Consider the following 15,293-nt stretch of genomic DNA (forward strand, 5'->3'; position numbering starts at 1 on the left):
AATAGCACCTGTAAATGTGGCTTAGGTCAGTAGGCACCAGATAAATGCTAGCAATAAGAAGATAATTATAGTAATGATAATTACTAATTATCTATAATCAGAGTTGGTATAATCCTTTTAGCCGGGCAATCAAAACTCTCCACGAGCTGACTTCTTTATGTCTTTTCCTCACTCCTCCCTTATTTCAGAATCTTTAGTTGAGACCATCTCTCCATCTTGACTCCCTGATGGATATTGATACTCATGACAGTTCTTATGCCCTTGTTCCTTCCTGGCATGGTTTCCCTTCTAGACGAGCCTGACCTGAAGTTACCCATACTTCAGGCTCCATCTCAAACCCCCCTCCAACTAAGAAACCTGCTGTGTCTCTTCCCCACTCCCCACACTGAGCTGTCCCTTCTCTTTGCTTCAGGAGCACTTGGGGTCTGAGACTCAGAAGTCAGCTCTTGGTTTCGTCCACCAGGTTAGGCTTTCATTCCCCGAGGGCAGAGTCTTGCTCCCCCATCATCTTCCCCACCCAGAGTCAGCCATCTTCCTGAGCACCAAGCAGGCACTAGAAAAATCCTGCCTGGTTTGCTTGGAGTTCTAATGTGCCAATCCAAAAAGTAGATAGAAAAATGTGGTGCTTTCTATTTCTAGGGATTGTTTGGACTGAACATGTAAATTAGATAAATTAAATAATAAAGGAGCTACATGCTAACAAATCATGGGCAGGAACACTCTTGTTGTCCATGTCCGAGGTGACATATTTCATCAGTGGATGTGCTTTGATGGAGGAAACAGAACATGACCCTGACTCCTCCCACTGGCCTCCCCCAGGATGGAGCATGAGGACCAAGTAGAAAGCAGTTTTTTAAATTCTCTCTCTCTCTCTCCCTCTCTTCTCTGCTTGGCCTTTATTCTGAGGCGGTTTTCTGTATTTTCAGGAGAGAAAGAAACTGCTGCAGAGGAGCCTGGCTCACCTGTAAAGTCTGCACCTGCTTCTCCAGCCCAGAGTCCAGTGAAGTCAGAGACAAAGAGCCCCGTCGTCTCCCCCTCCAAGTCTTTAGATGGTGAGTCGAGTTGAGCAGCTGGGAGGGAGGAAGGCGCATCCACAGGCTGAGAAAGGGTCTGCATGGAAGGTGGGGCAGGTGTGCACACTACAGGGACCTAGCCTTTCAACAGCTTTTCCCCTCTGCCATTTCTAGGAAGAGGGGTTACCAAATTTAAGCTTGTTCCATTCACAAGCTGTAACCATACGCCTTACAGCTTGAGCCTGGCCTAAGCAATGATGACTAAGTTAATGACTGGCTCACAGCCTTCTCATTGCTAACTCAGACTGGATTGGCTGATAGGCCTTTCAGGATGCACCAGCCCAGTCCTCAGCCCTTAATGTGCCCCAGGATCACCTAGGGATCTTGTTAAAAAGAAGATGCTGATGCAGCCAGTCCAGGTTGGGACCTGAGACTGCAGTTCCAGCAAGCTCCCAGGTGAGGCTGATGAGGGCATTTTCAACCTTGACTGCACTTGGGAATCACCTGGTGGAGGTTTAACAATCCTGATGCCTTCCTGGGTTCCATACCCAGCTATTCTGAGTTGAGTGGTCTGGCGGTGGAGCTGGGAGACACGCAGCCTGGAGTTTTAAGATCCCCCAGGGGAATCTAATGTGTAGCCCACATGGAGAACCACTTTACCAGGTACTAATTTAGAGAACCGAGTCCTAGGCCTAACTAAACTTTAGAAAATCAGATAATCTTTGGGCCTCAGTTTCCCTGTCTGTCAAATGGGGCTACTAATAGTTCCCCTTTTTAAGGTTCTTATAGGTAGAGGGCGAGTTGTAGATAGAGACATACTTTGAAAGAGTAAAAGCATGATTTAAATGTAAGATTCAATTATGATTAATAATATTATGGTGGATTATAATACTTTTATAGTCCATTCCACCCAGATCACGAAAGGGTCTTTAATGAGCTCCTGGAATCACTCCTGGCCATGAACAATCCTCCCCTGGCCCCTCAGAGCCCTCGCCAAAGAGGGCTGTACCACCACGCAGGGAGCAGCAGCTTGGTGGCCTGATGGAATCTTCTCCCGCCCGGGCTGAATGGCCACATATGTGGAAGCTGCTAGAATCCCCCAACCCCTGAACATCCTCCACAGATGAATTGCTGCCTGAGAGCAGGCCCAGTGTTGCTAGAGAAAACCCATCTGCTTGAGGCCAGAGCCCCAAGCGGATGTGCCCCAACTGTGTGTGTTCATTGTGTCTCATCGTGGTGTTGTCAACCTGTCTCCACAATGTCTTCCTTTCTCTTCCCATTTGTGCCTTCATCAAAGGAGTTTCCTCTGATTCTGAGTACTTGTCTCTGTAGTAAGTATAGAGAGGCTGTTTACTAACTCACTCAAACACTCTCAACTGGGGAGGGAGGGCTTTTTCAAAATAAATACATTTCTCCCCAGTTATTATTATTATTATTTTGCAACTTATAACCCTGCCTTTGGGAGGTTTTCTGGTTATAAAGTTCATGACCAATTCCATATGTGCTGTGCATGAACAAGGCTTCCCTGAAGAATATGCACGTGTAGGACGCACTCATGCACAAACACCAATACTCACACATGGCACACCACCCAGAAGCCACAAGCCCACAGTGAGTGGGCAGTGGGGCCAGCTCCTGGGCACCCTCTGTGGTGACGTGCTTATGGCCCTCAGGAGCACATCTACATCTTTATTCTTCATGTATGGGCACCTCTACGGAGCCCGTGACCTCTTCTAGGGCTGTGGGCCAGAACCTGAATGACCTAGAGACCAACTGCCTGATAGGGATGCATAGAGCACCTGACGTGACTGCTGTCTTCAGCATCCCCAGGGCATGCGTACCTACTGCATGCAGGAAATCCGGGCTGGCGGGGAGGCTCTTGGCAGGCGTGGGACAAGGGCTGGCAATTCCATTTTACCTCCTGGAAGCCTCCTGAAGCAACCTTTGCTGCTCCGCGGGACAGAGGGCAGGAAGAGGTCTGTGTGACGGGTGGGATAACTGCCGACCCACCTCCTGACATCATCGCTACTGCAGCAGGACCCCACTTTTCTCCTGATCTATGCTCCTGTAGAGAGCACACCGAAGTTGTTAGAAAAGTGAAGGTGTTCCCTGAAGACTCTCCCTGTAATGCAGACAGAGCTGAGGAGCGTGGGCCTCCTTGAAGCAAGTCCCACATGATGAGGCATAAGCTTTAGCTACCTAGGGTGACCAGTGTGAAGTGGGGTTAGTGGCCTTGGCCAGCTGCCCAGTGGCTTGCCCAGCTCCTCAGGGCAGACGGGGCTGACCCTCTGAGCAGCATCTGAACTTCCACATTTAACACACCCATTGGATCAGGGGTGGCTTTTTCACCAGGTGTCACCATGCTCTCAGGTCCTCTTTTGCTGAGTCACCTCAATGTCATTCCTCATCTGTCTCCCTGACCCCTACTCTATCAGCCTCTCTTAAGGGCAGTCTTTCAAATCCTCTTCCTTTATACCTGGTCATCTTTGTCGTTGCCTTCTCTTGAACTAGCTCCTGACTGTCCCTGACCCTGCTGACTCCATCCCCAAGTAACCCCTCAGGAGTACCAGCTATGCCTGCAAAGAAATAGCACTGCATTGAACATCAGAAGATCAGCCCTGTCACTCACTAATTTAGCCATGTCAAATAAGTCAATTAAAAACACTGCAGAATGAAGGAACAATGTGAATCCTTGCCCTTTCTAACTCATGGCATTGTTATCAGGATAAAATGAGCTAATAAATATGAGGACCTTGTCACATGCTTAGGCAAATTAGTTCTCATTGGGTACTATGTTCTCAGGATTGTGAGAGAGAATACACTGCTTGCTATTTTAAACCACTAAATTTTGGGGTGGTTTGTTATGCAGCAATAATTATTAAATTGTGGTGCATAGTAAGAACTGGTTTTATGGAAATTAGTTCTCCTGTAGGTTGACTGGTCTCAGCAGGATGGTTCTTTTGCTCCTGATGTCAGCTGGGGCTGCAGTCATCTGGGAACTTGACTCAACTGGAACTTCAAAGATGGTGCATTCACATGGCAGGTGCCTTGGCAGCGGCAGCTGGAAGGCTAGGCTCAGCCGGGACACTGGGATGGCTGGGACTCTATCTACTTGTCTGTCTGTCTGTCTGTCTGTCTGTCTGTCTCTGTCTCTGTCTCTCTCCACATGATTGTAGGGCCTCTCCATGTGGCCTCTCCATGTGTGTTTCCATCAGGGTAGTCGGACTTTACACGTGGCGGCTCAGGGCTTCTGGAATTATAAAAGCAGAAGCTGCTAGGCCTTCTGAAGTCTTCGGCCTGAGGCTGGCTGGCTCAGTGGCACTTCCTCTGAATTCTCTTGGTTACTGTGAGCCACAGGGTCAGCCCGAATTTAATATGGGAGGGGACAACACCCAAGGGTGAGCGCTTAAAAAAAGGTCAATGACGCATGCAAATGTAGAATGACTCTATTGGCAAGAGGAGGGCAAGATCATTGTCAAATGTCAAGGGAAGTTTGAGCCAGACTTTGGGGAGATATGTACTTGAACTGGCAGACAGGAGTAGAGCCAGGGTTTGTGGCCAGGAATCTGGGGGAGTGGGAGTTGAAGGCCGAGGGACGGTGAAAAATTAAGTATAAGAGGTGGAGTGTCCAAACAAGCTCTGTGCCTCCCTTCCTCCTCTCGCCTCTGCTAGTCTTTCAGTCCTTTGTTTCCCAATTCAAGGGACCTGGATGTGGACCCTGGCTGCCACGTTCAGTCTTGCTCCAAATCACCCACTTTCCCAATTCCCCTTTCCCCTCCTCCTGTTTCCTGGTCACCATCCTTGGACAGAGCCTTCCATTTTCTAGCCTGTGTCACACACCACCTACTCCCACACCTGTCCCCTACTCCCAGAGCTCTAAGTGCCCCCACCAAGTAGAGAAAGCCAGTAGTTTTTTTTTTAGGCGATGCTAGAGGTGGGGCTCCCATCTGCTCCTCACTCCTGCGGCCCTTCCTAGTTTGGTTTTCAACTAGCTGAAGACCAACTGAGAGTTCTGTGTAGTTCTCACCTTAATTCTCCTGGGCTGTTAACAGAGGAGGTTGACTGGGCTCTCAGAGCTGGGCCTTGATGCTTTCCAGGAGCCCAGTAAGTGTTTATTTCTGGAGCTGTGCCCTGCTGCCTCTTCTCTTGGCCAACCAAACCCTCCAATGGTTTCTGTCCCCTACAGCTGAGGGAGTGGTGGCTCTAATTTGGAGCTTGGGTCCTTCAAGGTCCCCTGTGCCTCTACTAGCCCCATTTTCCATTTGTTGCTCCTTCCAAGACAATTCACAGTGGTGGAGCTCTGAGATCCTGGTGGGTATACTCAGTGTGGCCTCGATTTCTGGATGGTAGGAAGAATCTTGAGTGCTGTTCTTCTTTCTAAACCAAGACACGGGCCAGGGGCTGTAGATGAGGCTGACAGCAGGGCAGGTGTGGGTGAAGGGCATGGATGAAATGCACTGTTGGATCAGGGATACCCATCCACCAGGGAAGGAAATGGGACCTGGACAGAAAGTGGGAGCCCCTCTTATCCACAGTTGTATTCATGGAGCTGGAAGGCAAGTACTAAAATCATCTGAGAGGGTCAGGCGTGAGAAACATGTCTTAATGTGTCATCCAAGCAAGTGGCCTGAAGTGAGGACCTGGACTGAGGTTGCAGAACCATGGGAGGGACAAGAACCCAGGAGGAGGAGAGTGGGGACAGGGGACTTGGTACAGGAGACAAAGGCCAGCACACACGTGTGTACATGGCTGGGTCCAGTTCAGTTTAGAAGGCTCAGGCTGGGATAGACAGGAAAGATGATGAGGAAGGTGTTGGCTTGGTTAGAACAAAACTGTTCACACATTAATTTGTCTGCTCATGCATTTGACCATTCATGGGTTCCACAAATATTTATTTAGTATCTTTTATCAGCTAGTTACGTAGATAATTTAGATACAGTCTTGCCCTAATTTATTTCAGTTTTGAGGGGGAGATAGGTATAAACGAGGAAGTGTGGTCATTTTACAGTTGCTATTGTGGACAGAAAGGAGGGAGTGATCAATTCTACTTGGAAGCGGGGATGGGGTCAGGAAAGGCTTGAAGGAAGAGGTAACACTCAAGCTGGTTCATTGTATGGGCTGAAGGTTGGGACACAGAGACGAGAGAGAAGGGCCGTCCAGACACAGAGGGAAACAGGCTGGGGTGACAGGGAGGGGTCAAAGGACAAGAAGGTTGATGAGGTCAAATAGCAGGTGAAGTCAGGGGACTAGACAGGGAGATGGTTGTGACTGGACTAGTTTACTGCATTCAAGAGCACTGCCAGGTGACAGCCCTGGAAATCCATGGCGGGAGTGGAGGGGAGTAGAGGCTATAGTTCAAGGCTGTTGCAGAACTTGGCTGTTAGGTGATGACAGAACATGGGCTGGACAGTAGGAATGGGAGCCAACGGCTGAGGTCTCTGGCACTAAGAGAGAGACAGTCCTCAGAAGTCGTCTGACAGAGGACTTTGACTTGCCCAGCCAATTTCAGAAGTTGTAAAAGACCTCATTATAAGACCTTCCCTGGATAGTTAAACCAGCCCATTCTAACTGTCCCCAAATTTACCCACTTCTGTCCCATCTTCCATGTAACCATACATTTCCCCAGTCTTTACCCTGTCAAGAACCCTAGCCTTTCCCAAAGCCCATCTTCACCCACTCTTTCTGTAACACCAGTCTTACACCTGCCGCCATCACTGACATTCCCATACAGCGGATGGTGCGGGGTTCCTTCTTGTGATCTCACTCTCACACTCATACTCATACACACTCCTCAGTGTCCCGCTGTGAAAAGAACACTGAACTGGATGGCAGGAGATGGATGTCTCCCCCCTCTTTTACTGTTGACTTCATATCTATAAAGTAGGGAGGAGATGAGATAGACAATCTTTCTATTCCTTTCTATTTTTCAAAGTGTGGTTTTATAATTTTTCTTCCTCCTTCCCCATCCAGGCATTCCAAAGCTCAAGTGGATACAGAGTGGGATGAGAGTGAGAAGTGGGAGAAATAGCCACAGGAAGGTTTAGATGCTGGGGTTTGAGCGGTTCTCACCTTGAAGATGGTGCCAATCCTAACAGGTTCCCTCCAGACAGGAGAAAGACCTGGGGTGGGGCATGGGGTAGTGGCTACTAGAATGGGACCACCACGTACCTTCCCCTTTTGGTTAATCTTTATAGCTTAGAAACACGGGGTCCGTGTCACTCAGGAACTCCATCCTCTTTCTGCCTTCCCCCCTCTGCCTACTGAGAAGGCACTCTCCATTCTTCCAAAAGTTCCTCACTGATTTAAGAAATGAAATGGGTATGAAAACCTGTAATTGCCATACATTTACTGGTGAAACTGGACCAGTTACAATTCCTAGATGCATCCACTGAGTTGTACGTGACACTGCTGTTCCCCTTCCTACAGCCTCTGTCCTCACCTGTGTCTTTCCCCTCGTTCTGTGCCTAGAAAAGCCCTGAACTGGGCCCCAGCTGGGCCCACTGCCATATTTGGATGTCATCACTTGTTTGCATTTGTAGACAAGAGCTTGGAGTTACTGACCCGCCAAGGGCTTGTTCCTAGAGTGGCCCATGAGGAAGGGGTGCAGGTTTGGATGAGAGCCCTGCCTACCCCATACCCCTACCATGTCAGCCTGCCCTCCCATTGCTCTAGACTTACTTTGTAGAATTACCTAGAGATGATTCTGGTAACCCCAGGTAATAAAAGCTCTCACCGGAATGATGTCTTATGGGCGATGTCTTTTGGTCTTTTTCCAGAAGGTGCTAAGAAGACGGAAACAAGCAAAGCCACCACAGAGCCTGAAACAACGCAGCCAGAAGGGGTGGTGGTCAACGGGAGAGAGGACGAGCAGACAGCAGAAGAAATTCTCAGCAAGGGCTTGAGCCAGATGACCACCAATGCCGACGCGGATGTTGACACCTCTAAGGACAAAACTGAGTCGGTCACTAGCGGCCCCATGTCTCCAGAAGGCTCACCTTCCAAGTCTCCCTCAAAGAAGAAGAAGAAATTCCGAACCCCATCTTTCCTGAAAAAGAGCAAAAAGAAGGAGAAAGTGGAGTCCTGATGCGTAGTACCCTGGGGCTCCCATCTGCACCCTCTCTTCCCCTCTCCCCTTCTCCCATCTCCATCCCTGAAGCACAGGGCCAAGGAGGGATAGAGTAGGACCCTGGACCACATTCTGAGGGGGGAACATAGAGATCTCCCGACCAACCCCTCATTTACAATTGCCCCAGAGAAATCGGTGACTTTCCAAAGGTCACCGTTAGTGGCAGAGCCTGCACTAGAATTCAGGCCTCCTGGCTCCCAGTCCAGCGCTGTGTCCACTATACAACACTGCCTAGTTGTGGGCTGCCTTTGTGAGGGTGCTGCCCACTGATCTGAGCCCCGGGCAGGAGAGCCAGAGTGGGTCACAAGCTCTCACAGGCTCAGACTAAATCAGATCAAGGCTTTTCCCGAACAAGTTCCTTTTCCTCAAGGGAACCCAATCTCCTGCTGATGGAGCTATCAGTGTATCTAGAAATCTCTCTTCTCTTTTTCATAGGGTCCCTGCCTTGCTGCTCGCAGTAACCAGACAAATTGACCTGCCCCCTCCACTAGAAGTTTATCTTTGTTCCCAAGGGCTGATGGCTTAGCTTGTGCTCCCCCAATCATGAACCCTGAGCTTTCTTCATGGAACCTCCTGAATGACAGATGGAAGAGTTGTAACAGTTGACAGACATAAAGGCAAGCCAAGTCAGCCATAGGATGGGAGATAATTTAATCTATGTAAGAAGCCAGGTACTTGACCCATTCAAATCTCAGGCAATTTGAAAGTAAAACCCAATTTAGCTTAGAAAATAGTTGTCTTGTGCTCAGGGCAGAAATTTGAGGAAATTTAGATCTTCTGTTGGCTTTGGGTTATAAGAGGAGGATCAAAACAGCACAGGAAACGCTATGCCTTTCTAGCTTTGCATGACACACAGAGCGATGTGGCTCTACCCGTCTCACTCTTGTCCAGCGGTTAGGTGTCTCCTGACCTCTCAAACCCAGAAGCACTGGCTCATAGAGTGGAACTGGCATCTTATCCTTGAGTTCCAACTCAGTCATGCTGGGTCCTGCAGAGAATGAGATGAGCCCTTCAGGATTAATCAGATAAATGCTTGGGTGTCCCCTGCTCTGTCACTATCCATTCACCTTGGGGCCTGGTAATAGCCACAGCTATTGGTTTAAGTGCCAACACTATGTTTTCATATCTTTCCATGGGGCATTGATTAATGAACATTGTTGGCTCCTAAAAAAAAGACAATCTATTCTCTTGAAAGCACAGTGTCTTCAAAGAATATTTTCCCTTTTCATCCTGGTCATTTTTGAGCATTCTTAATCATAATTGTCCATGTTTGAGCCCTTACTGCGCACGCGCGTGTGCGCACACACACACACACACACACACACACACACACACACACTGTGCAGGTTTTACACACATTATATCCTTTAACTCTCATGATAATCCTGTGATGTGGGTAAGATTATTCCCATTTTATGGGTAAGGAAACTGAGCCCCCCAAAGGATAATTGACTTGTTCTAGGTGACTTGGCTAGAAAGACCCAGAGCCTGGATTTGACCCAAGTCAGTCTGAACCCAGAGCCTTTGCTCTTAACAGCTATGGTGATCAGAAAACTTTAATCCCCAAGGGTGGTGGTTTTAGTCCAGGACGATTTCTGTGACTGGTCTCCACGGCATAATGTCAGCACTTGAAATGAAGGTAGGAAACTACCTTGTTCTCTCTCATCAGTGTGTGTTAAGTTCCTGGTTAATGAGGACTGTGGCGAGGCCAGTATGGACCTCTGACAAAGGAGAGGCAAGGGCCTTCTGGTCGCGGCAGGAAATACCATTCATTGTTGTGCTATTTCTTGAGAAGGAGGGAAACTGACATATGACTAAGGAAAACCCAGTGCTGTGTCTCACTAGTGCAGATTCCCAAATGCTACCCCTGCACCCCCGTACCCCCACACCCTCACACCCTGGTCCCTCTCCTACTTTCTGATTAGGTCTTAAAATGGACAGCCCAACAGTCAGGCACCACTGCCTCAGAAAAGTCTGTAATATGGGAAATGCCTTTAAAAGCCAATGCTTTGATGCCTTCTTAAAAAAAGTAGATTTCACATTCATTCATTCACCCATCCATTCCTTCACAATTTTGTTAAGCACCCACTAAAGGTCAGGCATTAGGCTGACATGAACAGAAAACAATCATTGTGACTAGAATAATCAGTGGAAAGCCATGTTAAGAGAAGGGTGGAGTGGCTACAACCATTGATGCGGCTTTCTGTGTTTGAGTGGCTCAGAGATGGTGTCGATTGACTTTGCATTCAACAGGTCCACTTCATTCCCTTTACAACAGTGAGGCCTCATTTAGGTGAAAATGCCAGAGCTTGCTGGAATTTGAGCATCGTCCTTGGAATTCATGCCAACCTTGCCATTATCCATTTGTTCATTCCTCGTGCATTCAAAGAACACACATGAGCTTGTGTCACGGGCTGGGCCCAAGGGCAGGACTTTCCTAGCCTGCAGGAAGTTCATAAGTAAAAGAGTCATGTGGACAAGTTACAAAATGGGCAATGGTGCAGAGGTGGCATTAGGAAGCAATGATTTACTGTCTTCTGGGCCAGAGAAACTGTCTTGAAAGGAGTGATGGTTGAATTAGGTTTTCAAAGCAGCAGAATTTTCCAGGAGGACAAAAGGGTTGGCGGGACCTTCTGTGATGACGGAAGAGCATGTGCAGAGGCATGGAAGCATAAAACTCCATGATGTGTGCACTCAGCAATTCAGGACTGCCGGAGCATTAAAATGTAAAGTGGGGGTAGGGGCAGGGCTGGATCATAAAGAAACTTGTAGAAAGTATGAAGGAGCTAGACTTTATCATGTATGGGGGTTAGAGCTGCTGAGTCATGATCAGGCTTGGATTTTAGAAGAATTTTGGTGGCTGAGTGAAGAATGGACGAAAGGAGTAAAGGATGGGAGAGCTCCTCATAATGAGGCCCTTCTGAAACGTCAGTACTAAACCATGTTTGGTGGCCCGTCTTACACGACATTGTCCTTTATAGTAAATAGGGAGCTTCCGGCACAGAATTCATTTCCATCAGATTATTTGGTTAAGGCATCTTAAGCAATTGAGATACGGAGAGGGAAATATTCAGAGCTAATAGTTAGCAGAGTTTCCAGTTCTATTTTGACTTGTGTAGAGATGCTGTTGAACAGTCTGCTAATTTCTTCTTCCCTAGTACATGCTGGGTGTGGCACGCTTCGCTCCAGGCTCGAGGCTGTGCACTATGATGCTATTAAAGCAGATGTGTAGTCCAAACAGAGCCACAGGCTTTTAGGGCGACAGGAGGGGCCATTGTCTTTGGCTCTGGATAAAAGCTGGCTGAACACTTGGACCGGTATCTGTCTGGAGAAAATGTATATATGAAGAACTCAGAATTGGCAGTCCATAGGTTCACTTCAGGTAAAGCCACTGTGCTTGGATATACCGCAGGAAAGGGATGAGAAAATGCAACCAATCTGCTGTGCTGTGGCTGAAATGAGAGATTTCTGAGGCTGTTTCCACAGGAAGATGGGCAGAGGTGGGGAAGCAGAGAGAGAGATGGTCACAGAGAGACAAGTTTGGTCCCAGTGACTCTGTGCACTGGTGGCTGGCACCCAGCAGGGGTGTGGGACATCCATCTATACCACATGACCTTTCCTCAAACTTTGCAAAGAGCACTGCCAACAGACAACCCCCAGCCTAGGTATGAGCTCCATAAAAGCCTCATGGCCTGTAGGTGACCAAGAAACTCCTGCTTCGGCCACGTTATACACAGATAACAATAATTTCCCTCAACACTCTTGTAATGAAAATGGGCTCTTCCTCTGCAGATGATAAGTTAAAGGACCTGGGGGAGGGGTCGGATGAACCCCCCATAAAGCATTGTCCTTATACCACTGACGTGTATACTGAGCCTTGAATCCTGCTCCCTGTATCTAATACTGTGCCACTCATTCCTGAATGTGGCAAGACAGTCACTCAGATGTCGTCTATCACTGTCGTAACAGAGGTCTACTGCCCCTGTCAACATGGGGAGAAATGCCGTAAAGCCACTTCTCTGGTTGCATGGATTTGAAAGAACCATTTGCCCAAGAGCGCCATTCACTCCTGAAAGTCTGAAAGATGAAAGAGTTTGGATTTTTCCATGCAGGCATTCACAGGGATACGGGGACACACAGCCCACCATTGACCTGTATGCCATCTTTTGCATAAGAGTGACATTCATGTTCTAGTTCCAGGCCAAGTTTCAGTTTCTGACTATTGAACAAATGAGAAAACATATAGCACTTACTCATTTCTCTCAAGGGTGGGTCAGCAGGAGCCCTTTGAGTTGGCTGGCACAGTTGCAGTTGACTCTGAGCCTAGAGGAAACAGGTCTTCCATCTCTCACCACTTGAGCAGACTCTCTAGGACAACAACATTCAAAGAGTCTGAGAAGAAATGAGAGAGGGGATGGATCTATGCCCTTCACTCCCACAGAAGAGACAGGGCACCTCACAATTCAAAACCTCATGGGACACCTTACTGCCAGTGTGCCACATCTATTCCAAAAGAGACAATTTAATATGAGAAGTCAGAGGCCTTGAACTGACTCTAATGAAATGTGCTCATTGGTTATTTACCTGCATAGGTCCACTTGTGCCACAATACAAAAAAGCATACACGGTAGAGCGATTATTTCCAAATGCCCTGTCTAACCAACCTATCCCCTTGATGGGACATACTTCTTGCCAAAAATAAGAGCATCCACCTAGAGACCTGTTACCAAGGCACACCCAGCAGCCTCTTGTGCCTCTCGGCGAGGAGCCACCCTCACCCAGGAATCAAAATGGAAATTTCAGGTGGGGAGTCCTTCTTTAGTGGAGAAAGCTTTCGTCACTTTAATATAGACAGGCCTCTCTTTTTAGGCACAGTTAGAAAGAATCTCCAGATGGGGGTGTTCTTAAAAATACAGAAGTAACGGTTTGCATTGATTCGTACTTAGGTGGTGTTAGGTGTTGTTGAATTGATGATTGGTGCCAATTGCCTCAAGATGTCCCCAAAAGTTGGATTATGGCTTTGAGAAATTGGGGCTTGAAGATGGAAGAGAAATGGCCACTATTAATGACCCAGGTAGGGACTCAGGTGGGGCCAGAGCCAGAGCCTGAGCCTGGGTGTGGAAAGGTACCAGCAGCTTTCCCAGTGTAGTAGACTCCTGGGCTCCCTGTCTCACCACGTGTCCCAAGCAGCTGGATGAGGCCAGCTGTGATGAGGCAAGTCCCCTATCCCCATATCATGTAAAGACAATGTTGTGAGGGTGGCGGGGAAGTAACTATCAAAGAACCCCAAACTCCTCTCCCTCCCAGCAAATCATCTTGTATTACTTTTAGAAGCTAAAAGGCCAGATCTTCCTTTTAAAGTGAATCGAAAGGAGGATGACAGTTGGATCAAGGACAGAGGGGGCCACGTTTAAATGCATCAAAGCCCTTACAAAAGGGAATGTATTTTAGGGACTTCTGCCCTCACATTTCAGCTCCACCTCATGCCTCTCCGGTCTGCTTTGTGGGAGATTGTTTGATCTACACGGTTGGCTCCACCTTCCAATTCCTGCAATCTATGCTGTAACTGCTGAGTTGCTGCAGAGCCTGGGCTGGCTTGTCCTGGTTGTGGGGGTCTAGATAGAGAGTGCGGCGTTCTCTAAAGCTGTGGATGGTTTCAGTGAAATGTGTGTGTCTGACAATCGTCTCCCTTGTACATACCTTGTCTGTGTTTAGTAGCTTGTCCTAGTATTGTGAGGTTTCAAATAGAGGTTCCATGTAAATACTCTTCCTGCTACTGAAATGCCAGCCTCCCCACCCCCACCCCTCGATCATGCAGCAGCCCCACTAATGGTTTTACCTTTCTCTATGCTAACACTTTTGGAGCCACTGACGTGCAGATGATGATTAGTTTCTTGGGCTTTTATTTTGCAATTTTATATATATAACACACATATATTATATATATAATATATATATTTATGGGTTGGTTTTGTATAGTTTTCTGTTTGAATCTCTGAGCACCAAAGCTACCCTTGGATTTTCTAGAGAATGTTCTAAAACTGCTTCCTGACACTTCCCGCCCCCCCCCCCTGCTTTGGTGTTTGTGGTGCTGGGTAGTACATCTGAGTCTATCTGCCCAGGGATGTCTGTATGTACGTGCTCTTATCTCACCTGCAGATATTACCCTAGTAAATCTACTGTGCTTGGCTTCCCAGTGTGTGACCCATCTCTGTCAGCCACCAGATCTCCCAGCTCCCAGGGGAGCAGAAGCCAGAGAGGGGATCTATGTATGGCAACATCTGACCACATCCTTATCCTGGAAACCGTTCCTTACACATGCACAACTGAACATGTGGGTCATTGGATTCTGATTGGGGAGGGAGGCAATAAAATGTTCTAGTCCTCTGAGAAGGGCAAGGCTATGTGGATTTGCAAACAGCTCTATGGAGGAAGATCGATTTAGATGTGTTGGGATTGGGGGAGGGGGTTGTAAAAACAAACATGTGGATATCCCAGCAGGGGCAGATTGGGAGAGGGGTGGGGCTGGAATGGAAGCGGGTGTCAGGCCAGAATCAGGAGACTGGGGAGAGCTAAGCTGTCATCTAAAACAGTGAACGGGGAAGCGGAGATATTAGGGGATAGAAAGAAGAGGGAAAGCCCATTTTGTTCCCTCCCAGCTCTTCTTGTCTCAAGTAAGGATCCTAGGATTTGATGCAGATCCACACACATAGGTCAGGCATTGTTTAAATGTCTTTACGTAGCACCTCATTCAATTCCCATAACACCCCGAGGATGGCCCTATTATCATTACCCACTTTTACAGATGAAGAAACAGGTTCTGACATAAGGAAATCTTCGTGGGCCACAGGTTAATGTGTGGTGAAGCCCAAATTCAGACTGAGGTCTTCTAGGTAACGGAGGTTTACTCTTCCCACTCCTTTCCCCTACTCAAGTGTCCTGAACAAAGCCCCATAAACGTACATAGTCTCGATCATCGCTCACAGCCCACTGCTTTCTGGTGATGTTTCCCCCCAGTGCTGCCGCCTACATCCAGGTACCCTGTAGCGCCCATCGCTCCTATGGAGCTAGCCCCAATGAGCTCAGGCGCCCCCCTGTCCCATAGCCACCAGTCTCTCCTCTCCTGAAGTCACTGAGGAAACCTCCTGTAAGCA

The 15,293-nt window shown here is 48.0% G+C and overlaps 1 protein-coding gene across 5 annotated transcripts in view; it reads left to right on the forward strand.

The window, feature by feature from the left end:
* ADD2 (adducin 2) overlaps positions 1-14,543 on the forward strand; it is a 103,728-nt gene extending 89,185 nt beyond the window's left edge. For all 5 annotated transcript variants that reach the window (XM_019647677.1, XM_019647678.1, XM_019647675.1 and 2 more), the window contains 2 exons: positions 927-1,052; positions 7,790-14,543. In XM_019647677.1, the coding sequence (XP_019503222.1) occupies positions 927-1,052; positions 7,790-8,097 (434 nt within the window). In that variant the 3' untranslated portion in view covers positions 8,098-14,543. The remainder of the gene's footprint in view (positions 1-926; positions 1,053-7,789) is intronic.
* Positions 14,544-15,293: the final 750 nt, after the last annotated feature.

This window comes from Hipposideros armiger, unplaced genomic scaffold (genome assembly GCF_001890085.2).
Source record: "Hipposideros armiger isolate ML-2016 unplaced genomic scaffold, ASM189008v1 scaffold_114, whole genome shotgun sequence".
Taxonomy (NCBI): domain Eukaryota; kingdom Metazoa; phylum Chordata; class Mammalia; order Chiroptera; family Hipposideridae; genus Hipposideros; species Hipposideros armiger.